General features: G+C 45.7%; 1 protein-coding gene across 2 annotated transcripts; it reads right to left on the bottom strand.

Moving 5' to 3' along the window:
- Positions 1 to 1,285: 1,285 nt before the first annotated feature.
- On the bottom strand, positions 1,286 to 24,772 carry c31h22orf23 (chromosome 31 C22orf23 homolog). 2 transcript variants are annotated; one of them, XM_041178018.1, is made up of 6 exons: positions 24,673 to 24,772; positions 21,841 to 21,903; positions 14,956 to 15,135; positions 3,389 to 3,556; positions 2,891 to 2,991; positions 1,286 to 2,154 (listed from the first exon to the last, which is right to left on the bottom strand). In XM_041178018.1, exons 1-6 carry the CDS (start codon positions 24,770 to 24,772, stop codon positions 2,068 to 2,070), a joined length of 699 nt encoding a protein of 232 aa, XP_041033952.1. In that variant the 3' UTR covers positions 1,286 to 2,067. The 2 variants fall into 2 exon arrangements, with proteins under 2 accessions (XP_041033952.1, XP_041033953.1); XM_041178019.1 differs by having other exon boundaries at positions 3,425 to 3,556.
- Positions 24,773 to 25,033: the final 261 nt, after the last annotated feature.

The following is a 25,033-nucleotide window of genomic DNA, read 5'->3' as shown; positions in this document are numbered from 1 at the left end:
GTACTGAGAGAATGGTGCCCTGTTGGGGAGGCAGTACTGAGAAAGTGATACCCTGTTGGAGAGACAGTACTGAGAGAATGGTGCCCTGTTGGGGAGGCAGTACTGAGAAAGTGATACGCTGTTGGAGAGACAGTACTGAGAGAATGGTGCCCTGTTGGGGAGGCAGTACTGAGAAAGTGATACCCTGTTGGAGAGACAGTACTGAGAGAATAGTGCCCTGTTGGGGAGGCAGTACTGAGAAAGTGATACGCTGTTGGAGAGACAGTACTGAGAGAATGGTGCCCTGTTGGGGAGGCAGTACTGAGAAAGTGATACCCTGTTGGAGAGACAGTACTGAGAGAATGGTGCCCTGTTGGGGAGGCAGTACTGAGAAAGTGATACGCTGTTGGAGAGACAGTACTGAGAAAGTGATGCCCTGTTGGAGAGACAGTACTGAGAGAATGGTGCCCTGTTGGGGAGGCAGTACTGAGAAAGTGATGCCCTGTTGGGGAGGCAGTACTGAGAAAGTGATACCCTGTTGGAGAGACAGTACTGAGAAAGTGATACCCTGTTGGAGACACAGTACTGAGAAAGTGGTGCCCTGTTGGAGAGGCAGTACTGAGAAAGTGATATCCTGTTGGAGAGGCAGCACTGAGGGAGTGGTGCCCTGTTGGAGAGGCAGTACTGAGAGAATGGTGCCCTGTTGGGGAGGCAGTACTGAGAGAATGGTGCCCTGTTGGGGAGGCAGTACTGAGAAAGTGATGGCCTGTTCGAGAGGCAGTACTGAGAGAGTGGTGCCCTGTTGGGGAGGCAGTACTGAGAGAATGGTGCCCTGTTGGAGAGGCAGTACTGAGAAAGTGATGCCCTGTTGTAGAGGCAGTACTGAGGGAGTGGTGCCCTGTTGGAGAGGCAGTCCTGGGAATTGTTATACTGTTAGAGAGGTAGTACTGAGGGACCGGTGCCCTGTCTGAGGGCCAGTACTGGGGAGTGCTGCATCGTTAGAGGGGCAGCCGTCAGGGACTGCTGCATTGTTAGAAGTGCTACCTTCTGAGTGAGACATATTCCTCTCAAGTATGGACCAAAAAATTTGATTGTGAAGAGCAGGGCTTTCTCCCCAGTTTCCTGGTTAACATTTATAGAATATTTATCTCAATACTGATTATGGGATCTTGCTGTGTGCAAACTGGCTGCTGTGTTTCCTACACTCCAACAGTAATTACACTTCAATAATTCTTCTGCAGCTGTGAAGTGCTAAGGTCATAAAAACTGATGCAGAAATGCAAATAGCTCTTATTTTCATTCAAACTGATCTTGTGAGCTCAGTAATGTGGCCCTGTATCTTTCTGTGATCTCAGTAATCTGGTCAGTGATCTCAGTAATCTGTCCCTGTGGTCTTTCTGTGATCTCAGTTATCTGATCCAGTGATCTCAGGAATCTGTCCCTGTGATCACATGAATGCAGCCCTGTGATCTCAGTCATCTGGCTTTGTGATCTGTCATCTGGCCCTGTGATCTCAGTAATCTAGCCCTGTGATCTCAGTCATCTGGCCCTGTGATTTGTCATCTGGCCCTGTGATCTCAGGAACCTTGGTGTGGGTCTGAGGGGCCAACAAAAACAGAAAATGCTGGAAATACTCAGCAGGTCTGCAGCCTCTAACCTGGAGAGAGCAACATTACACGTTGATGAGTTTTCATCAGAATTGGAAAAGGTTAGAGGTGAAAGAGGTTTTAAGGAAGTAAAGAGACCGGGAAAGAGGGGAACAGAGAAAAAAACTAAAGAGAAGGTCTGTGAATGACAAAAGGGTTGATGGTGCAAAGTGAAAGAGGGATGGTAATGAGACAAGCAAAGAAAGAAATGATGGGTCTAAAGGAATTGAAAGGGACTAGCATAAGCAGAACCAGCAGCTTCTAACAATCTGAGAGCAGTGATTAGGGTTAAAAATGAGGATGTGGCTCAAGTGGGGCTGTAAATGGATTGAATCAGTCCCTGGCAGGGATCTGCTCCAGATGCAGGTGTTATTTTTATTTTAAATAAATTTGTTCCAGGTAATTTATAACACCCTAGGCTTTTTTGATATTCAACATGAAACTATGAACAAGTGGATCCTGTCTCTCTCTTGGCCATCTCTAGTTCATTGTTCCTCCTCCTGTCAATCTCCTCCATCTCACGGATTTTCTGTAACAGACAGGAGGTGTTAATGAAGGGGAGGTCGAGCTGGAAGGATTCTGCTCACCCAGTAGTTCTTAATTGGAACATTATTAGCATTTACTGATAATCAGAAAGTCGTTGAGCAGGTTATAGGGAGACCAGCTGGTGGCAGAGAGATTTGGCAGCAAATGTACTGAATTTATCCTGAACCTTGTCCCTGCACAGCTTTCACCCTCAGAAATATCAGCTCGTGCCAGGGTGATGGGATTTGAAAGAACTGTGAGGACAGCACAATCACCTCACCCTGATACCAACAAACCTCTTGCACGTGCAGCTCGGTGGCTGGGTGAAGCCCCCATTCACTGTCTGCTGCAGTTGTATCGTCAGACTGTCAGAGAGAACATTGGCCTGTGTTCTGCCAGTTCAGTTCATGTTTCCCCACCTATTAGGGTCAAGCTGTAAAACCACTGGATGTTCCCCCCTTCATCCTCTCAGACGATACTCAGGGTCCAGACGAGCTTTCCCTCTGCCTGTTATCTGTTTCATTAGGAGAAGGGATTCCCTCACTAAATTCAGCAGGGCCTGCCCTACACGGTGGGGAGTGGGGGCAGCGGGGTCCGAGTCCTGAACAGCTCCAATTCTGCCAGGATTGCACTACAGAGGTTGTGCTCTCTTTGACTGGCCAGGAACCAGTAGGTCTCCCGCTGTCTGTACTTGTAATGAATAAGATTAGAGTCCCTGTGAATGGGAACTGTTCCAGTACCTGGGAGATTTCGGTTTGAATGATTGCTTGGAAATCCTTTCCTTGGCCGAGAGATTCCATTTGCTCCAGAAACACTCGCCTCTCTTCAATCTCATTACATACTGGAATAGTAAAAGAAACAGAGCTTGATAACAGACATCACCTTCCTCCTCCTCTTTCACCTCTCTCACCAACTGCTCCTCCCTCATCAACACCCTCATCCCCCCTCACCAACCGCTCCCTCCCTCAGCAACATTCCCATCGCCCCCTCACCGACTGCTCTCTCCTTCATTAACACCCTCATCCCCCCCTCACCCTCCCCGGCTGCTCCTTCCCTCGTTAACTCTCCCATTCACACACCCCCCATCCTCACTCTCCCTCACAGACACACTCAGCCAGCACCCTCCCTTATCGACAGCACGCATCCTCACCCACATCCTCACTGACAGCACCCACCCTCACACTCAGCCTATGACCAGTCATGTCAGATTCAGAACCATCAACATAGCAGAGACCAACCTTTGATAGCAGAGGCTCTGGGGCCGAAACACTTACATTCTTCAAACCGATCGATTTCCTGTGCCTCCTCTTCCTTCTTCTTGGGTTTTGGTTTGTGATTGGGCACAGGATCGTCCTTCCCAGTCGCCATGAGATTCTGCAGACGCTGCTTTTCTTTCTCCAAGTTCCCTGAAGTAAAACAATGAGTGATTGTCACAGCGAGTGAGTATGTGAGCAAGTATAGAGGTAGGGGGAGGAAGGGAGATGAGTGAAGGAGGGAGTGTGAGTCAGAGAGGGAAAAAGGGGAGAAGAGGTTAAGGAAGAGGGGGAAGGCAGTTGGAAGAAGGGGTGGAGGAGGAAGGGAGATGAATAAGGGAAGGAGGGAGAGAATGGGTGGCAGGAGATAAAGGGAGGAGGAGAACAAGGAGAGGCAGCAAAGAAGGGGAAAGAATGGGGAGAGGAAGAAAGGGAGATGAAGAGATAAGGGAGATTGGATAAATGGAGCAAAGGGTGGTGATGGGACGGAGGAGAGGGAAAGTGGTTAAGGGGAAGAGAAGGTGGTGGATGAAAGAGAAGGATGTAGAGGAGAGGGGGATGGGGAGAGGCAGAGTGGGAGGGGTGGGAGAGGCAAGGTGGGGTCGTAAATGAAGAGAAATAAGGCAAGAGAGAATGAGGGAAGAGGGAATGATTTGTGAGAGACGATGGGAAGGAGGGGGAGAGAGAGAGAAAGAGTGAAAGGATTATCTTGGCAATAACTAGGTTAAGTGAGTGGGAAAAAATTGGCAGATGGACTATAATGTGGGAAAATGTGAGGTTGTTCACTTTGGCAGGAAGAAGGGAAAGTAGAATATTATTTAAATGGAGAGAGACTGCAGAACAGAGGGATCTGGGTCCTTGTACGCGAATCACAAAATGTTAGCATGAAGGTACAGCAAGTAATTAGGAAGCAAATAGAATAAAAACAGAAACTAGTGAAGAAGAACAGCCCTGAAGTCATACAGACTTGAAACATTAACTCTGTTTCTCTCTCCCTAGAAGCTGCCAGACCTGCTGAGTTTTTCTAGCATTTTCTGTTTTTATTTCAGATTTCCAGCATCTGCAGTATTTTATTTTAGGCAAATGGAATTTTGGCCTTTATTGCAAGGGGGATGGAGTATGAAAGTATGGAAGTCAGCTACAACTGTACAGGACATTGTTGAGATTGCACCTTGAGCACTCTGAAGTTTTTAATCTCGTTTCTTAAAAAGGGATATACTTGCATTGGAAGCAGTTCAGAGAAGATTCGCTAGGCTGGTTCCTGGGATGAAGGGGTTGTCTTATGAGGAAAGGTTGAGCAGGTTGGCTTACACTCATTGGAGTTTAGAAGAATGGGAGGTGATATTATTGAAACATGTAAAATTCTGAGGGGGCTTTGACAGGGTAGATGCTGTGAGGATGTTTCCTCTCTTGGGGGAATCTAGAACTAGTTTAAAAATAAGAGGTCTCCCATTTAAGATGGAGATAAGAAGAAATTTCTTCTGTCAGAGAGTCATTAAATTCTCTTCCACAGAGAGCACTGGAGGCTGGCTCATTGAATATATTCAAGGCTGAGTTAAACATATTTTTGTTCCAAGGGAGTCAAGGGTTATAGGGAATAGGCAGGAAAGTGGAGTTAAGGCCAAGATCAGGTCAGCTATGAACTTACTGAATGATGGAGCAGGCTCGATGGGTTTAATAGTCTACTCCTGCTCCCATTTCTTATGATCTTATGTTCATTGTAGCCGACTCATCAATGTGAAAGTAAATTAAAAAGAATTAAGAGTTTGAATTGAAAATAGGTATTCATTTGTCACAACACCCGCAGTTACTACTGTACATTTTAAATATTTATTGACAGGGTGTGGGATTAGCTGGCGAGGCCAACATTTATTGTCCATTCCTAATTACCCTTGAGGTGGTGGTGGTGAGCTGCTTTTTTGAACCACTGCAGTCCCATGTGGTGTAGGTGCACCCCCGGTGCTGTTAGTGAGGGAGTTCCAGGATTTTGACCCAGTAACAGTGAAGGAACTGCGATATATTTCCAACTCAGGATGGTGTATGGCTTGGAGGGGAACTTCCAGATGGTGGTATCCCCATGTGTTTGCTTCCCTTATTGTTCCAGAGGTAGAAATTCCTAGTTCTGTCGAAGGGTCATGAGGACTCGAAACGTCAACACTTTTCTTCCCCGCCGATGCTGCCAGACCTGCTGAGTTTTTCCAGGTAATTCTGTTTTTGTTGTAGAAATTCATGGGTTTGGAAGGTGCTGCCAATGGAGGCTTGGTGAGTTGCTGCAGTGCATCTTGTACACACTGCTGCTGCAGTGGTGAGGGGAGTGAATATTCAAGGCGGTGGATGAGCTGTCAATCGAGTGAGCTGTTTTATACCTTTTGGTATTGAGTTTCTTGAGTGTTTTTGGAGCTGTACTCAAACAGGACTATTCAGTCATATTCCTGTCAAGTGGGCAGAATTTGGGGAGTCAGGTGGTGAGTTACTCGCCACAGGATTCCCAGCCTCTGACCTGTATTCACAGATTTTTATATGGCTGGTCCAGTTAAGTTTCTGGTCAATGGTAGCTCTGCCCAGGATATGGAGAGTGGGGAATTCAGCGATGGTAATGTTGCCGAATGTCAATCAATGGGAGATGATTAGATCTCTTTCATTGGAGATTGTCATTGCCTGGTACTTGTATGGCACGAATGTTACCTGTCACTTAGTCGAAGCCTGAATGATATCCAGGTCTTGCTGCAGACAAACTCGGGCTGCTTCAGTATCTGAGGAGTCACGAATGCTGCTGAATGTTGAACAATCATCAGTGAACATCCCACTTCTGACCTTATGATGGGGGGAAGGTCATTGATGAAGCAGCTGAAGATGGTTGGGACAGGAATATGACTGAATAGTCCTGTTTGAGTACAGCTCCAAAAACACTCAAGAAACTCAATACCAAAAGGTATAAAACAGCTCACTCGATTGACAGCTCATCCACCGCCTTGAATATTCACTCCCCTCACCACTGCAGCAGCAGTGTGTACAAGATGCACTGCAGCAACTCACCAAGCCTCCATTGACAGCACTTTCCAAACCCATGAATTTCTACAACAAAAACAGAATTACCTGGAAAAACTCAGCAGGTCTGACACTACCCTGAGGAACTCCTGAAGTGATGTCCTGGAACGGAGATGATTGGACTCCAACAGCCACAACCATCTCCCTTTGTGCCAGGTATGACTCCAGCCAGTGGAGTGTTTTCCCCTGATTTCCACTGACTTCGATTTTGCCAAGGCCATTTGATGCCATATTTGGTCAAATGTTACCCTGATGTAGAGGCTAGTCACTCTAACCTCCCCTCTGGAGATCAACCTTTTTGTCCATCTTTGGACCAAGGCTGTAAAGAGGTCAGGAGCTGGGTGGCCCTGGCAGAAGCCAAACTGAGCATCAGTGAGCAGGTTATTGCTGGTGCTCGAGAGTAGACTGATGGGACAGTGATTGGCTGGGTTGGATTTGTTCAAATTTTTGTGGACAGGACATATCTGGGCAATTTTACACATTGTTGGGTAGATCCCACTGTTGTAGCTGTACTGGAACAGCTTGGCTAGGGGTACAGCTGGTTCTAGAGCACAAGTCTTTAGTACTCCTGCCAGAATATTGTCAGGACCTGTAGCCTTTGCAGCATCCAATGCCTTTAGCAGTTTCTTGATATCAAGCAGAATGAATTGAACTGGTTGAAGATTGGCATCTGTGATGCTGGGGACCTCCGGATGAGGCCGAGATGCATCATCCACTTGGCACTTTTGGCTGAAGATTGTTGCAAATGCTTCGGCCTTGTCTTTTGCACCAATGTGCTGGGTTCCTCCTCCCCTCAATTGTAGTGTTTCCATCCCTCCCTCCTCCTCAAACCTAAAAAGAGAGGAAGAGGCAGTGCCTTCAGGAGTGCACCAGACCTGTGAGGGACACTCTTCTGAAAGTGGATTGTAAAGAAAAAGCAGCTGATTGGTGAGTTAATCCTGGGAGCAGACTTGAAGGGAGGAGCACCGGAGCGGTGAGTATAGATCTAGCTTACCTCGGGGATTTGCGGCCTTGTCTTCAGGGAGCAGACTCAGAGGGAGGAGTACCGGAGCAGTGAGTATAAATCTAGCTTACCTTGGGGATTCACGGCCTTGTCTCCAGGGAGCAGACTCTGAGGGAGGAGCACCGGAGCGGTGACCTCGGGGCATAGAGTAACTGAAGCCAAAAGTAAAAAAGTGACATCACAGGAAAGCTGTGACCTGATTGGTTGGTAGGAAATATGCACCAAATTTGAAAAAAAACACTGCAAAGCTAATTAATAAATTAATTATCTAAGTTGAGATGGCTGGGCAGGTGATGTGCTGTAGCTGTATGATGGGGGGAGCTGGCAGATCCCATTGCGAGCCGCAGTGACTACAGCTGCAGCAAGTGTTGGTTGTTGGAGGAACTCTGGCTCAGAATTGATGAGCTGGAGTCCCAGCTCCAGACGCTGCGGCACATCCGGGAGGGGGAGAGTTACCTGGACATTTTGTTTCAGGAGGCAGTCACACCCAGTAGATTAAGTACCTCAAGTGCGGTCAGTGGTCAGGGTCAGCAGTGTGTGACTGCAAGTGAGGCAGGTAGAGGGATCCTGTGTTCAGGAACAGAGGAGCCTCAGCTCTTGACCTTGTCCAACAGGTACGAGGTACTTGCTCCCTGTGTGGATGAGGAACAGGGCTGTAGGGAGGATGAGCCAGCTGACCACGGCACTGTGGCACAGGAGGCTATTCGGGGGGGGGGGGGGGGGGGGAGAGCAAAAAGACAAGTGGTAGTTGTAGGGGATTGTATAATTAGGGGAATTGATAGCTTCCTTTGTAAGCGGGATCGAGAGTCCCACATGGTATGTTACCTGCCCGGTGCCAGGGTGAGGGACATATCTGACTGGCTTGAAAGGATATTGGAGAGGGAAGGGGAGGATCCAGTTGTTGTGGTTCACGTCGAGACAAATAACATAGGTAAGACTAGGAAAGAGGATCTGTTTGGGGATTATCAGGAACTAGGAACTAAATTAAAGAACAGGTCCTCAAGGGATTACTACCCGAGCCACGTGCAAATTGGCATAGGGACGTGAGAATAAGGGAAGTAAACAAGTGGCTAAAGAAGTGGTGCGGGAAAGAGGGGTTCCATTTCATGGGGCACTGGCATCAGTATTGGAACAGGAGGGATCTGTACCATTGGGACTGTCTCCACCTGAACTGATCTGGGACCAATGTTCTAGTGAAAAGGGTAAATAGGGTGGTCAACTGGACTTTAAACTAGAAAGTGGGGGTGGGGAGGGAAGGGTAAAACTCCAAGAAGTATGACCAATGGGAAACAAAGCAGCAGGTTAGCATGTGGGGGGTGGATTCAACTTCATGGAAAATTATGAAAAAACTGAAAAGAAAGGAGAGCCCAGGAGAGGCTATTAAAGTCCCCAGAACACAAAATAGGACAGAGTGTTTGGAAAGGGTTAGGAATCTAACTTCAAGCACATCAGATAAAGGGACGACAATGAGAAAGGGGATGGGAAATACAGGACTGAAGGTGTTGTATCTGAATGCACGCAGTATACGAAATAAGGTAAATGAGCTTGTGGCGCAGATTGAAATTGGCAGGTATGATGTGGTGGGCATCACAGAGACATGGCTGCAAGGGGATCAGGACTGGGAGCTAAATATCCAAGGATATACATCCTATTGAAAAGATAAACAGGTTGGCAGAGGGGGTTGGGTTGCTTTGTTAGTAAGAAATTAAATTAAATCGATAGCAAGAAATGATGTAGGGTCAGATGATGTAGAATCTGTGTGGGTAGAGTTGAGGAACCGCAAAGGTAAAAAAACCATAATGCGAGTCATGTACAGGTCTCCGAACAGTAGTCAGGATGTAGGGCACAAGATACACCAGGAGACAGAAAAAGCATGTAAGAAAGGCAAGGTTACAGTGATCATGGGGGATTTCAATATGCAGGTAGACTGGGAAAATCAGGTTGGTAGTGGATCCCAGGAAAAGGAATTTGTGGAATGTCTACAAGATGGCTTTTTGGAGCAGCTTGTGGTGGAGCCCACTAGGGAACAGGCAATTCTAGATTTAGTGATGTGTAATGAGGCAGATTTGATAAGGGAGCTTAAGGTGAAGGAACCCTTAGGAGGAAGTGACTATAATATGATAGAATTTACCCTGCAATTTGAGAGGAAAAAGCTGGAATCAGATGTAATGATACTACAGTTGAATAAAAGCAACTACAGAGGCATGAGGGAGGAGCTGGCCAGAATTGACTGGGAGATGAGCCTAGTGGAACAGCAATGGCAGGAGTTTCTGGGAGTAATCTGGGAGACACAGCAAAAATTCATCCCTAGGAAGAAGAAGCATACTAAAGGGAGGACGAGGCAACCATGGCTGACAAGGGAAGTCAGGGACAGCATAAAAGCTAAAGAGAAAGCATACAATGTGGCGAAGAGCAGTGGGAAACCAGGGGATTGGGAAGCCTACAAAGACCAACAGAGGACAACTAAAAAAGAAATAAGGAGGGAGAAGATTAAATATGAGGGTAAACTAGCCAGTAATATAAAAGAAGATTGCAAGAGTTTTTTTTAGATATATAAAGGGTAAGAGAGAGGCAAAAGTGGACATTGGGCCACTGGAAAACGACGCTGGAGAAGTGGTAATGGGGAACAAAGAAATGGCGGAGGAACTGAATAGGTACTTTGCGTCAGTCTTCATGGTGGAAGACACGAGTAACATCCCCAAATTTCAAGAGAGTCGGGAGGCAGAGGTGAGTATGGTGGCCATTACCAAGGAGAAGGTGCTAGGAAAACTGAAAGGTCTGAAGGTGGATAAATCACCTGGACCAGATGGATTACACCCCAGAGTTCTGAAGGAGATAGCTGAAGAGATAGTGGAGGCGTTAGTGGTGATCTTTCAGGAATCACTGGAGTCAGGGAGGGTCCCAGAGGACTGGAAAATTGCTAATTTAACCCCCCTGTTTAAGAAGGGAGTGAGGCAAAAGACAGGAAATTACAGGCCGATTAGCCTGACCTTGGTTGTTGGTAAGATTTTAGAGTTCATTATTAAGGATGAGATTCCAGAATACTTGGAAGTGCATGATAAAATAGTGCAAAGTCAGAGATAAAAACAAAAAAACTGCGGATGCTGGAAATCCAAAACAAAAACAGAATTACCTGGAAAAACTCAGCAGGTCTGGCAGCAACGGCGGAGAAGAAAAGAGTTGACGTTTCGAGTCCTCATGACCCTTCGACAAGTTCTGTTGAAGGGTCATGAGGACTCGAAACGTCAACTCTTTTCTTCTCCGCCGATGCTGCCAGACCTGCTGAGTTTTCCCAGGTAATTCTGTTTTTGTTTTAGTGCAAAGTCAGCATGGTTTCATCAAGGGGAGGTCATGCCTGACAAATCTGTTAGAATTCTTTGAGGAGGTAATGAGTAGGTTAGACAAAGGAGAGCCAATGGATGTTATCTACTTGGACTTCCAGAAGGCCTTTGACAAGGTGCCGCACAGGAGGCTGCTCAGTAAGATAAGAGCCCATGGTGTTAGAGGCAAGGTACTAGCATGGATAGAAGATTGGCTGTCTGGCAGGAGGCAGAGAGTGGGGATAAGGGGCTCCTTCTTAGGATGGCGGTCGGTGACTAGTGGAGTTCCGCAGGGGTCAGTGTTGGGACCACAACTTTTCACTTTATACATTAAGGAACTGAGGGAATCCTGGCTAAATTTGCTGATGATACAAAGATAGGTGGAGGGACAGGTAGTATTGAGGAGATGGGGAGGCTGCACAAGGATTTGGACAGGTTAGGAGAATGGGCAAAGAAGTGGCAGATGGAATATAACGTGGGGAAGTGTGAGGTCATGCACTTTGGTAGGAAGAATAGAGGCATAGACTATTTTCTAAATGGGGAGAGAATTCAGAAATCTGGAGTGCAAAGGGACTTGGGAGTCCTAGTCCAGGATTCTCTTAAGGTTAACTTGCAGGTTGAGTTGGTAGTTAGGAAGGCAAATGCAATGTTGGCATTTATTTCGAGAGGATTAGAATATAAAAGCAGGAATGTGCTGCTGAGGCTTTATAAGGCTCTGGTCAGATCACATTTAGAATATTGTGAGCAATTTTTGGCCCTGTATCTCAGGAAGGATGTTCTGGCCCTGGAGAGGGTCCAGAGGAGGTTCACGAGAACGATCCCAGGAATGAAAGGCTTAACATATGAGGAACGTTTGAGGACTCTGGGTCTATACTCGATGGAGTTTAGAAGGATGAGGGGGGATCTGAATGAAACTTACAGAATACTGAAAGGCCTGGATAGAGTGGACGTGGGGAAGATGTTTCCATTAGTAGGAGAGACTAGGACCCGAGGGCACAGCCTCAGAGTAAAGGGAAGACCTTTTAGAACAGAGATGAGGAAAAACTTCTCTAGCCAGAGAGTGGTGAATCTATGGAATTCATTGCCACAGAAGGCTGTTGAGGTCAGTTCATTGAGTGTATTTAAGACCGAGATAGGTAGGTTCTTGATTGGTAAAGGGATCAAAGGTTATGGGGAGAAGGCGGGGGAATGGGGTTGAGAAACTTATCAGCCACGATTGAATGGCGGAGCAGACTCGATGGGCCGAATGGCCTAATTTCTGCTCCTATGTCTTATGGTCTGCTCGTTGTTTAATTAACCACCATCATTTATGACAGGATGTGGCAGGGCGGTACAGCTTTGGTCTGATCAATTAGTCAGGAGGTCACTTTGCTCTGTCTATCACATGCTTCTCCCATTGTTTGACATGCATGTAATCCTGTGTTGTAGCTTAACCAGGCTGACATCTCATTTTTATGTACGCCTGGTGCTCCTGGTATGCCCTCCTGCACTTTTCATGGAACCAGGGTTGGTTGCCTCACTTGATGGCAATGGTAGAGTGGAAGATATACCATAAGGTTACAGATTGTCCTGGAATATAATTCTGCAGGAGCTGATGGCCCACATATATATGCAGTTTTGAGTGCTAGATCTGACTTACCCCGTTTTGCATGTTGGTAGTGGCACTTAATACAATGTGAAGATAGGATTTTGTCTCCACAAAGGCTAGGCAGTTGTCACTCCTGTGAATAGTCTTATAGGCAGATGCAGCTGTGGCAGGTAGATTGGTGAGGATGAGGTCAAGTAGATTTTTCTCTCTTCTTGATTCTCTCACAAACAGCCACAGGCCCAGTCTGGCAGCTATGTCCTTCAGAACTTGACCTGTTCACTCAGTACTAATGATGACACAAAGATAGGTAGGAAAGTAAGTTGTGAAGAGAACATAAGGAGTGTAAATACGTTAAGCGAGTGGGGAAAGATCTGGCAAATGTATAATGTAGGGAATATGAAATGTTCATTTTGGCAGGAAGAATGAAAAAGAAGCTTATTATCTAAATGGTGAGAGATTGCAGAGCTCTGAGATGCAGCGGGATCTGGGTGTCCTGGTGCATGAATCACAAAAGCCTAGTATGCAGGTGCAGCAAGTAACTAGGAAAGCTAATAGAATGTTATCATTTATTATGAGGGGAATTGAATACAATAGTAGGGAGGTTATGCTTCAGTTACACAAGGCACTGGTGAGACCACATCTGGAGTACTGTGCACAGTACTAGTCTCCTTATTTAAGGAAAGGGGCAAATGTGTTAGAATCAGATCAGAGAAGGTATAGTAGACAAACGCCTGAAATGGGTGTGTTGTCTTATGAGGAAAGGTTGGATATGCTAGGCTTGTATCTGCTGGAGTTTAGAAGAGTAAGAGGCGACTTCACTGAAACATATAAGATCCTGAGGGTCTTGACTGAGTGGATGTGGAGAGGATGTTTCCTCTTATAGCAGAATCTCGTACTCAGGGTCACTGTTTAAAAATAAGGGGTTGCTCATTTAAGACAGAGATGAGGAGAAATTTTTTCTTTCAGAGGACTGTGGGTCTTTGGAACTCTCTTCCCCAAAAGGTGGTAGAAGCGGAGTCTTTGAATATTTTTAAGGCAGAGGTAGATAGATTCTTGATAAGCAAGGGGGTGAAAGGTTATCGGGGGGTAGGTAGGAATGTGGGGTTGAGGTTACAATCATCTGATCTTACTGAATGGTGGAGCAGGCTTGAAGGGCCAAATGGCTCATTCCTGCTCCTAATTCATAAGTTTGCAATTCTAACGAGCTTGGTGATGGACATCGAAGTACCCCACCAATACATTCTGTGCCCTTGTTATCCTCAGTGCTTCTTCCAAGTGCTGTCCCACATTGAGAAGCTGAAATATCAGCTGAGGGTGGGGTGGGGTGGCGGGGGAGAGGTAGGTGGTAAACAGCAGGAGGTTTCCTTGCCCATGTTTGACCTGATGCTGTGAGACTTCATGGGTTGAGGACTCTCAGGGCATGTATATGACTGCTGCCACCACTGCTGGGTCTGTCCTGTCAGTGGGACAGGGCATACCCAGAGATGGTGATGGAGTAGTCTGGGTCACTGGCTCTAAGGTGTGATTTTGTGATAATGACTATGTCAGGTCGTTGTTTGACTATTCTTTGGGACAGCTCTTCAAATTGGAAGAATCCCCAGCTATTAGTGAGGAGGACTTTGCAAAGTCAAATATGTTTTTAGTTCTGGAAAGACAGGGTTAAGATAAGATGTTTCAATCAGCATCAGCAGCCTCAGGGGGATGGAAAGGTGAAGCTCAATAGTGGGTGGATGGGAGATTGTGAGGTCAGGGTTTGTGATATGGAATGAAGTGGGGAGAGTTTTAAAACAGACCTCAGCACCAACCCCAGGGACAGTGTAGACCAGTGTAGGAATGTATTACAACAGTGACTGCACTTGAGAAGTACCTCACTGGCTGTAAAGTGCTTTGAGACATCTGGTGGTCGTGCAAAGCACGATATAAACACAAGTCTTTTGTTTTATGCCCTTTATTGTCACAGCTTTGGGTAAAAATGTCAAGTTTAAGCCTGGGTATTGGGCAGATGCTAAGGCCTTTAGTGAGGGTCATGAAACAATACAAAAGACAATTCAGTGGATGAATTTAATGTAGTTATTTTGAATAGCTAATTATTTAATGGATTTTTAATTCTGTTTAAAACTTTTTTTTGGTCATTAGAAATTTCAGTTACTGAGGGAAATAAAATGGTGATAGGATCACATGATCTGAAAGCATTTTGAGCGATCTGTGGGAAAAATGTAGTGCTCCTGTACATGTGCATAACAGAATTCCTGGTTTCAGTTCCGGGAAGCTTGCATGAAAATAGGATATTTTGAGCAGAGGCCCAAGGGAGGTGGAGGATTCAGGTTATGGTGAAGGGGGTTCCCTAATTTTACAGTGAAGGCCTGGCCTTAAGTGGAGAGGTTGGGCTGTGAGGGGTGGAGTTGGGGTGCTCGTTGACTGGGACGTATTCAGTCTTCTCTCAGAGAGCTTTGAAGCTTCAAGTACTTGCTGAGGGTCCTTCTTTGTGGGGTCTGTCTAATAGATAATCCAGTGATGGGTACTGATTGCTTGAGGTGTGACAGATTAGAGGGTGCTGCTAGGTTTGCTATGTTGGCTATATTTGAACACCTACTTGTTGGCCGGGGTCGAAACTTTTCCCGTTGGTATGCGTCTCCAGCACGGCAACTTTCTGCAGGCCGCAGGTGTGGTTTGGAGGAGGGATGGACGCGGACAGATGGGGCTGGTGGTAGTGGAGGGGGAGCTGAAGTCTTGCTGCAGTTAGGATTGCAGCTCACAGGAAGAGCATCTCCTTCTACAAGAAAAGGAATATTAAAACAACAAACATGGTCCAGGCTCAACCAGAAACTTCCAGCAAGTATGAGATGGCAGTTTTGTGGAGAAGGAGGTCATTCAGCCCATCATGCCTGAGCTCGCTCTTTGGTAGAGGTGCCTAATTAGTTACATTTCCCTGCCCTTTCCCCATTACCCTGTAATTATTTTCCGCTTCAAGTTTTTATCCAGTTCTGTTTTGAAAGTCACGACTCAATCTGCTTCCACCGTCCTTTCATGCAGTGGATTCCGGGTCATGATAACTCATTGTGTAAAACGAATGATGTTCATTTCTTGCTTCTGCTGTTATGCCAATTATCTTAAATCCATGTTCTCTGGTTACTGACCAATCTGCTACTGGTAACAGTTTCTCCTTATTTACCCTATCAAAACCCTTTATGATTTTGAACAGCTCTATCAAATCTCCCCTCAGCCTTCTCTGCTCCAAGGAGAACAATCCCAGCTTCTCCAGTCTCTCCTCATTAACTGAAGTCCCTTATCCCTGGCACTATTCCAGTAAACCTGCTCTGCACCCTCTCCAAGGCCCCAACATCCTTCTTGAACTGCGGTGACCAGAATTTGACATAATTCTCCAGCTGAAGCTGAACCAGTCACTTAGGAAGATTTAGATTCTTACTTTTGACGTCTATGCCTTGCTATATAAAGCCACGAATATTAAAAAAAAAAATCCTTATCAACTCGTAGAGCCACTTCAAAGATTTCTGTATGTAAACCCCCCAGGGGCCTCTGTTCCTGCAACCTCATTATAAATTATACCATTTAGTTCAGGGGTTTTCAACCGGAGATCTGCAGCTACCAAGAATAATCACAGTCAACGGAAAGTCCTCTCTACAAATCCCAGAATCGGATACATCATCACTTTGTTTCTTCCCGGCTACAGGAAGTGTTTTTGTTTAATACTTACCGAACTGCTGTATTATTTCATTTGATCTTCATTCAATCTCAAGAGATACTTTCAGCAAAGCTGTTCCCATTGTTTTCAATTCTCAAACACAAACCTTTTCCTGTCCCCCTTCCCAACTCCCCCCACTACTTTTACTGTTTCCTATAAGGTTTTTTTTTAATATTCATTCACAGGATGTGGGCTTCGCTGGCTGGGTCAGCATTTATTGCCCATCCCTAGTTGCCCTTGAGAAGGTGATGGTGAGCTGCCTTCTTGAACCACTGCAGTCCCTGTGGTACACCCACAGTGCTGTCAGGGAGGGAGTTCCAGGATTTTGACCCAGCGATGGTGAAGGAATGGCAATATATTTTCAAGTCAGGGTGGTGAGTGTCTTGGAGGGGAGCTTCCAGGTGGCGGTATTCCCATCGATCTGCTGCCCTTGCCCTTCTAGATGACAATAGTTATTGGTTTGGAAGGTGTTGTCGTAGAAGCCTTAGTGAATTCCTGATTCCTGCAGTGCATCTTGTAGATGGTACACACTGCTGCTACTGTGCATCGGTGGTGGAGGGAGTGAATGTTTGTGGATGTGGTGCCAATCAAGCGGGCTGCTTTGTCCTGGAGTGTTTTGGGAACTGCACTCATCCAGGCAATTGGAGAGTATCCTGACTTGTGCCTTGTTGATGGTGGACAGGCTTTGGGGAGTCAGGAGGTGAGTTGCTTGTCGCAAGATTCCTAGCCTCTGACCTGCTCTTGTAGCCACAGTATTTATATGGCTAGTCCAGTTCAGTTTCTGGTCAATGGTAACCCCCCAGGATGTAGATAGTGGGGGATTCAGTGATAATAATGCCAGTGAACATCAAGTGGCAATGATTAGATTCACTCTTGTTGGAGATGGTCATTGCCTGGCACTTGTGTGGCACGAATGTTACTTGCCACTTGTCAGCCCATGCTTGGATATTGTCCAGGTCTTGCTGCATTTGGACATGGACTGCTTCAGTATCTGAGGAGTCGTGAATGCTGCTGAACATTGTGCAATCTGTCTATCACTTACTGCTTATACTGTTTGGCACGCAAGTAGTCCTGTATAGTTTAACCAGGTTGACATCTCATTTTTAGTTATGCCTGGTGCTACTCCTGGCATGCCCTCCTGCACTCTTCATTGAACCAGGGTTGATTGCTTAGCTTGATGGTAATGGTAGAGTGGGGGATATGCCAGGCCATGAGGTTATGGATTTTGGTTGAGTACAATTCTGTTACTGCTGATGGCCCACAGTGCCTCATGGATGCCTAGTCTTGAGTTGCTAGATCTGTTTGAAATCTATTCCATTTTGCATGGTTGTAGTGCCACACAACATGATGGAGGGTTTCCTCAATGTGAAGGCAGGACTCCGTCTCCACAATGACTGTGCGGTGGTCACTCCTACCGATACTGTCATGGACAGATGCATCTACGGCAGGCAGGTTGGTGATGTTGGTTTCCTCACCACCTGCCGCAGACCCAGACTAGCAGCTATGTCAGTTAGGACTCGGCCAGCTCGGTCAGTGTGGTGCTACCAAGCTACTCTTGGTGATGGACATTGAAGTCCCCCACTTAGAGTACATTCTGAGGGAGGGCGGTACATGTTAATCAACAGGACGTTTCCTTGCCCATGTCTGATGCCATGAGACTTCATGGGGTCCAGAGTTGATGTTGAGGACTCCCAGGGCAACTCCTTCCCAACTATATACCACTGTGCCGCCACCTCTGCTAGGTCTGTCCTGCCCTGACATACCCAGGGATGGTGATGGGACATTATCTGTAAGGTATGATTCTGTGAGGATGACTATGTCAGGCTATTGCTTGAATAGTCTATGAGACAGCTCTCCCAATTTTAGACCCCAAGATGTTAGTAAGGAGGGCTCTGCTGGGTTGACAGGGCTGAGATTGCTGTTGTTGATTCCGGGGCCTACGTCGATGCCGGGTGGTCTGTTGGGTTTCATTCATTTTTTGTGACTTTGTAGCGGTTTGGTATAACTGTGAGGCTTGCTAGGCCACTTAAGAGTCAACATGGGTCTGGAGTCACATGTAGGCCAGACCAGGTAAGGACGACAGATTTCCTTCCCTAAAGGACATTAGTGAACCAGATGTTTTTTTACAACAACCTATATGGTTCCATGGTCATCATTAGACTCTTAATTCCAGATTTTTATTGAATTTGAATTCCACCATCTGCCATCCCCAGAGCATTACCCTGAGTCTCTGGATTATTAGTCCAGTGACAATACCACTATGCCATCGCCTCCCCTTGTTACAGGGGAAGATTAGGGGCGGTCTTTAATAAATATATCTATAAAAATATAAATAGTAAAAGGGTATTCAAAGAAAGGTGGGGCATTAAACATTAGAAAAGAGATCCACTTGTGAAGGTAGAAGACATGGCTAAGGGATTAAATGTAACAGTGAAGGAGGATATAGGAATGATATTGAACAGATAAAATAGGTGAAGTGCAGGAGCTTAAATAGTTGGCGGTACTGAAAGTAGAAAAGTCACATGTTCCAGGTGGGTATATCCAATCTTACTGAGGGAAGTAAGGATGGAGATTGGAGACTCTGACCTCAGTTATAGGGGTAGTGATGCTGTTGGACTGGGGCAATTGCAAATGTTACACCTCTGTTCAAAACAAAGGCAGAGGAAAGCCTGTCAAATACAGGAAGTTCCCCTCCAAGCCACTCACCATCCTGACTTGGAAATACATTGGCCAGTCCTTCATTGCTGCTGGGTCAAAATCCTGGAACTCCTTCCCAACAGCACTGTATGTGTCCCTACACCACGTGGACTGCACTGGTTCAAGAAGGCAGCTCACCACCACCTTCTCAAGGGCAATTAGGAATGGGCAATAAAAGCTGGATGTGGCTCACATCCCATGAATGAATTAAGAAAAACAGCCTAGTCAGTGTAACGGCAGCAGTGTGGTCACCATGAGAATCAAAAATTAATTATCATTTGGAAAGGTATGGGCTAATGTTTAGTTAATGGTAAATTGTGTTTCACTGTCTTGTTTAAGTTATTTGAACTAATGGAATTGATTAAAGTAGTGCAGTTGGTGTTGTATATAGAATTTAAAAAAAGGCATTTGATAAAATACCAGATAGACTTGTTAGCAAAATTGAAGCCCATGACATTAAAAAGGGGAGTGGTAATGTGGAGATAAAACTGGCCAAGGACAGAGAGCAGAGTAGTTGTGAAACTGTTTCTCAGACTGGAGGGAAAAGTACAGTGATATTTCTCCCACCCCTCTCCCCTACATCTCCACTCAGAATTAAGACCACTGTCCTTTTTAATGACTGGATTTAGGAATACATCATCTCAATATTTGCAGAAGAAATGAAACTCAGAAAAGTAGCAAACAGTGAGGATGATAGTGGCTGATTTCAGGAAGATATAGACAGACTGGGGAAATGGGCAGAGGCATGGCAGATGAAATTTAATCCAGAGAGATGTGAAGTGATACATTTTGGTAGGAAGAATAAGCAGAGGCAATATGAACTAAATGGAAAAAATTTAAAGAGAGTGCAGAAACAGAGACACCTGGGGGAAATTTACACAAATCTTTGAAAGTGGTAGGATAAGTTGAGAAGGCAAATGGATTCCATGCCATTAGCAATAGAGGCAGTCAGTACAAAAGCAATGGAGGTTCGTCCTCAGTATTGTGTTTAATGCTGAGTACCAGAGAGGGTGCAGTCCTGTCACATTCACCCATGAATGGTGGTGGACAAGTAAACAACTAATGGGAGGAGGAGGCTCCAAGAACATTCCCATCCTGAATGATGATGGAGTCCAGCATGTCAGTGCAAAAGACAAGGCGTTTGCAATCATCTTTAGTCAGAAGTGCCGAATGGATGATCCACATCAGTCTCTACTTGAGGTTCCCAGCATCACAGATGCCAGTCTTCAGCCAATTCAATTCACTCCACATGATATCAAGAAATGTTTGAGCACGCTGGATATGGGCTCCAAAACACCCAGCTGTGGTGTTGAAAACTAGTGCTCCTGTTCTGTACAGCTACAACACTGGCGCCTACCTGATAATGTGGAAAATTGCCCAGGTAGGTCCTGTCCCCAAAAAGCAGGGAATTACCACCCCATCGGTCTGCTCTCAATCTTCAGCAATGTGATGGAAGGTGTCATCAACAGTGTTAATAAGTGGCACTTCCTCAACAATAACCTGCTCACTGACGCTCAGTTTGGGTTTCACAAGGTCACTCTGCTCCTGACCTCATTACAGCCTTGGTCCAAATATGGACAAAAGAGCTGAACTCCAGAGGTGAGGTGAGAATGACTCTCTTGACATCAAGGCAGCATTTGACCAAGTGTGGCATCAAGGAGCCCAAGCAAAACTCAAGTCAATGGGAACCAGGGGGAAAACGCTCCACTGGTTGGATTCATACTAACACAAAGGAAGATGGTTGTGGTTGTTGGAGATCAGTCATCTCTGGAACATAACTGCAGGAGTTCCTCAGGTTAGTATCCTCGGCCCAACCATCTTCAGCTGCTTCATCAATGACTTTCACTCCATCATAGGTCAGAAGTGGGGATGTTCGCTGATGATTGCACAATGTTCAGCACCAGTCCCAACTCCTGAAATACTGAAGCAGTACGAGTCTGCATGCAGCAAGACCTGGACATCACTCAGGGTTGGGCTAAGTGGCATGTAACATTCATGCTGCACAACAGCCAAGAAATGACCATCTCCAACAAGAGGGAATCTAACCATTCCCCTTGACAATAGCCTCACCATCACTGAAATCCCACAATCAACATCCTGGGGGTTACCGTTGACCAGAAACTTAACTGGACCAGCTACAGAAATACTGCAACCACAAGTGCAGGTCAGAGGTTGGTGAGTAACTCAACTCCTGACTCCCAAAGCCTGTCGACCATTTACATGGCACAATTCAGGAGTGTGATGGAATACTCCCCATTTGCCTGGATGAGTGAAGCTCCATGGGCTGCAGCAGTTCAAGGAAGCGGCTCACCCACCAACTTCTGAAGGGCAATTGGGGATGAGTAATAAATGCTGGTCTTCTGAGTTTTTCCATACACACAAATTTAAAATAACAACGATTGATTAGAATGCTGGGCTTCAGTTATGTGGAGAGACTGGAGAAGCTGTGGTTGTTCTCCAGGAATAGAGAAGGTTAGTGGGAAATTTGATACAAGTATATTTAAAATTGTGAATTTTTTTTCCAAAAGTGAGTAAGGGGAAACTATTTCCAGTGGCAGAAGGGTTGGTAACAAGATTATACAGATATAAAGATAATTTGCAAAATAACCAGGGGTGAGATTAAGATTTTTTTGAATGCAACAAGTTTTTGTGATCTGGAATGCACTGACTGAAAGGGCAATGGAAGGAGATCTAATAGTAACTTTCAAAAGGGAATTGGATAATTGAAAGGAAAAAGTTTAATGGGTTATGGAGAAAGAGCAGGAGGGTAGGATTAATTGCTTAGTTCCACTAAAGAGCTAACACAAGCATGATGGGCTGAATGACCTCCTTCTGTGCTGTATCATTGTACAATTCTACATTGTTGTATCAAATGCTCCCAGGGCAGAAACAACACAGGTTAGAGAGAATCTCCCACTACAATTTTATCAAACACTCCCAGGGCAGGCACAGCATGAGTTAGATGCAGAGTAAATCTCCCTCTAAACTGTCCTATCAAACACTCCCAGTGCAGATACAACATGAGATTTTGTTCACTGCAAAGTTCAGAGCGAGAGGCTCATGTGTAAATGTACTCACCCTGAAGTCTTCTGTTAAGCTGTCTCTGCTGGAATTGATTCAATTTGGATTCCTGCATCATCACTGCAACAAGACAAGGTGAGGTCGGTCAGTCAGTAAGAGCAACAACGGGGTACACAGCCTGAGCTACAGAATGTGTCTGTGACATTCCCAAGAACCAGGTCCAGCAATGTCTCCTTCCTTGGACTGGGAACACACTGATGCAGAAAATTCCCCTGAACATACTCTCGGAATTCTTGATCCTCTCTGCCCCTTATACAATTGCTACATTCTGATAATCAAGTCCCTCATTATAACTACTCCATAATTCTTACACTTCTCTGTAATTTCCTTGCAAGTTTGTTGTCTACATCTTTCCCACTAGACTAGTTGCTGGCTTATAGACTACACTGGGCAATGTAATGGCACCTTTATTGTTTCTTAGCTCTGACCAAATAAATTCTGTTCTTGACCCCTGTAGGACACCCTCTCTCTCCACCACTGTAATATTCTTCTTAATCAATACTGCAACTGCCCCCCCTCCTTTCATTCCTTCTCTGTCTTTCTTGAACACCTTGTGTCCAGGAATATTTATTACCCAGTCCTGCCCTTCTTTTAGCCAGGTATCTGTTATTGCCACAACATCATACTTCCATATGTTCTCTGCATTTGCAGTGCACCCTCTCATTTAGCCTTATTTAGCACACTCCACACAGATGGGAGCATAAAATTACAAAGGGGCATTGACAAATTAAATGAGGGGGGGGATGGGAACTGTGGTGGTAAGAGTTCAGTATAGGGAAGTGTGCGATCATCCCAAGAAAGATAACTCAAAGTATTTTCTTATTGGCAAGAAGCTAGGAAGAGCAGAGAGATTTAGGAACCTAAGTACAGAAGTCACCAAAAGCTAGAGGACAGGTATAAAAAAATTAAGAAGGCTCCAGGAACATTGGTCTCAATGTCAAGGGAGCTGGAATACAAAGGGGTGGAAATTGGGTTTCAGTTATATAAAGCTCTAGCCAAAATCCATCTGGAGCAACTGTTGAGTTAGGGGTATATCAACCTTGGGCTGGGAGAGTGCATGCTGAGAAGTGCAGATTCATCAGAATGATACTGGATGTAAAAGAGTTAATTGATGGGATCAGGTTGCACAGTCTATGTTTGCCCTAAATATAGAAGAGAAAGGTGTTTAAGGCAGTTTCAGGGGGGAGGTCTTGTGGGGCAGTGGTGGTGTCTCTACCTCTGGGCCAGAAGCTCCCGGGTCAAGTCCCACTTCAGGACTTGATGGCCATGGAAGGTGTGCTCATGACGTTGATTATCAGCCTGTAAATCCTTCCAATATGCCTAATAGCGGAAGGTAAGAGTTTCCTGGTCAGCCATACTGCAGAAGGCAACAGCAAACCATTGCAATACTTTGCCAAGCATGATCATGGACCAATCCGATGGAAGTCCATGATCACCAACGCCTTCTTAGGGGATGGTACCTGAAGGAGGAGGAGGAAGGCAGTTTCCCTCCATCTAACCTATTTCCTATGGTGATGAAGCCCAGAACAAGGGGGCATAACCTTAAAATTAGAGTGAATGTCAGGAAGCACTTATTCACACAAGGGTAGTGAAATCTGGAACTCTCTCCCACAAAAAGCTGTGGAGGCTGGGGGTCAATTGAGAATGTAAAAACTGAGATTGGTAGGTTTCTGTCAGGCAACGGTATTGAGGGTTACAGAACCAAGGTGGGTTGATGCAGATCAGCCATGATTAAACTGAATGGGTGAATAAGCTCAAGGGGCTGAATGGCCTGTTTTAGCTTGTGTGTTCCACACCCTGTCCTTCCCCCCTTAGGAGCATAGGAAATAGGAGCCAGAGTAGGCCATATGGTACCTTGAGCCTGTTCCACCATTGACCGTCTACATTAACTCCACTTCCCACCTTATTCCCAATATCCCTTTAGTGTTAAAAAAAACTATTTATCTCTATCTTGGTGCTCACTGACTGAGCATCCACGACCCCCTGGGGTGGAGAATCCCAAAGATTCACAATCTCTAAGTGAATAAGGGGCAGGCCTTTTAAGACTGAGCTGAGGAGGTATTTCTTCACTCAGAGCGGGGTGAATCTTTGGAATTCTCTACTCCAGAGGCCTGCGGAAGCTCAATCGTTGGGCATTTTCAAGACAAAAGTCGCTAGATTTTTGGATAATAATGACATCAAGAGTTAAGGGGGTAGTGGAGAAAATGGCGTAGAGGTAGATGATCAGTCATGAATGGCAGAGCAAGCTCAATGGGCCGAATAGCCTACTCCTGCTCCTATGAAGAAATTTCTCATCTTGGTCTGAAATGGTTGTTCCTTTGTGAGAGTGCCCCCTAGCTCTAGATTCTCCGACCAAGGGAAACAACCTCTCAGCTTCTACCCAGGATTTTTCTGAATTTTCTGCATTTCAGTGAGATCACCTCTCATTCTTCTAAACTTCAGAGTAAAGAACATTTCTAGTCAACATCCCATCATGAGACAACCCTCTCACCCCAGGAATTAATCTTGTGCATCTCTGTTGTCGTCGGCTCTGTAAGGAAAGTATATCCCTCCTTAGGTACAGAGACCAGAACTGTACACAGTACTACAGGTGCAGTCTCACCAAACCTCTGGATAATTTATTCTTACATTCCAAACCCCTCCCAATAAAAGAAGCATGCCATTTGCCTTCCTAATTGCTTGCTGTAACCGTCATGCTAACTTTCTGTGATTCCTGTACAAGGAATCCCACATCCCTTTGAGCATCATTTATTAGTCTCATGTGTTGCTTTCTCTATATCAGTGCTGTGATCTCTGTGAAGTTTTACTCTGTTGTATATACCATCTCACCTTTCAGCAGGTCCTGGGTCTCTTTGCTGTATGAAGCTCTGGCACAATTCCAGAATCCGATCCCAGTTTGTCCTTTACCCCTTCCCTGATCGCTGGCCATTTTATAGTGGATATGTCTCTTGTTCCACAATCTGCTCTTGGTGCTGATGGAGGGACTGGATCAGCAGCTGGTTACAGTGCCTGGTTAGACACAGAACAGCAAAATCCCAGCCTGAACTCAACCAACGGCTGGAGAGACTGGCCAGTGACCAGGCGGACAGTGACCAGAGACTGGTCAGAGACTGGACAGAGACCAAGCGATCAGTGACCAGAGACTGGACAGAGGCCAGGTGGACAGTGACCAGAGACTGGTCAGAGACTG

This window comes from Carcharodon carcharias, chromosome 31, assembly GCF_017639515.1.
Source record: "Carcharodon carcharias isolate sCarCar2 chromosome 31, sCarCar2.pri, whole genome shotgun sequence".
Taxonomy (NCBI): Eukaryota; Metazoa; Chordata; class Chondrichthyes; order Lamniformes; family Lamnidae; genus Carcharodon; species Carcharodon carcharias.
Note: the sequence above shows the minus strand (reverse complement) of the source record. Positions and strands in the feature narration are given on the sequence as shown.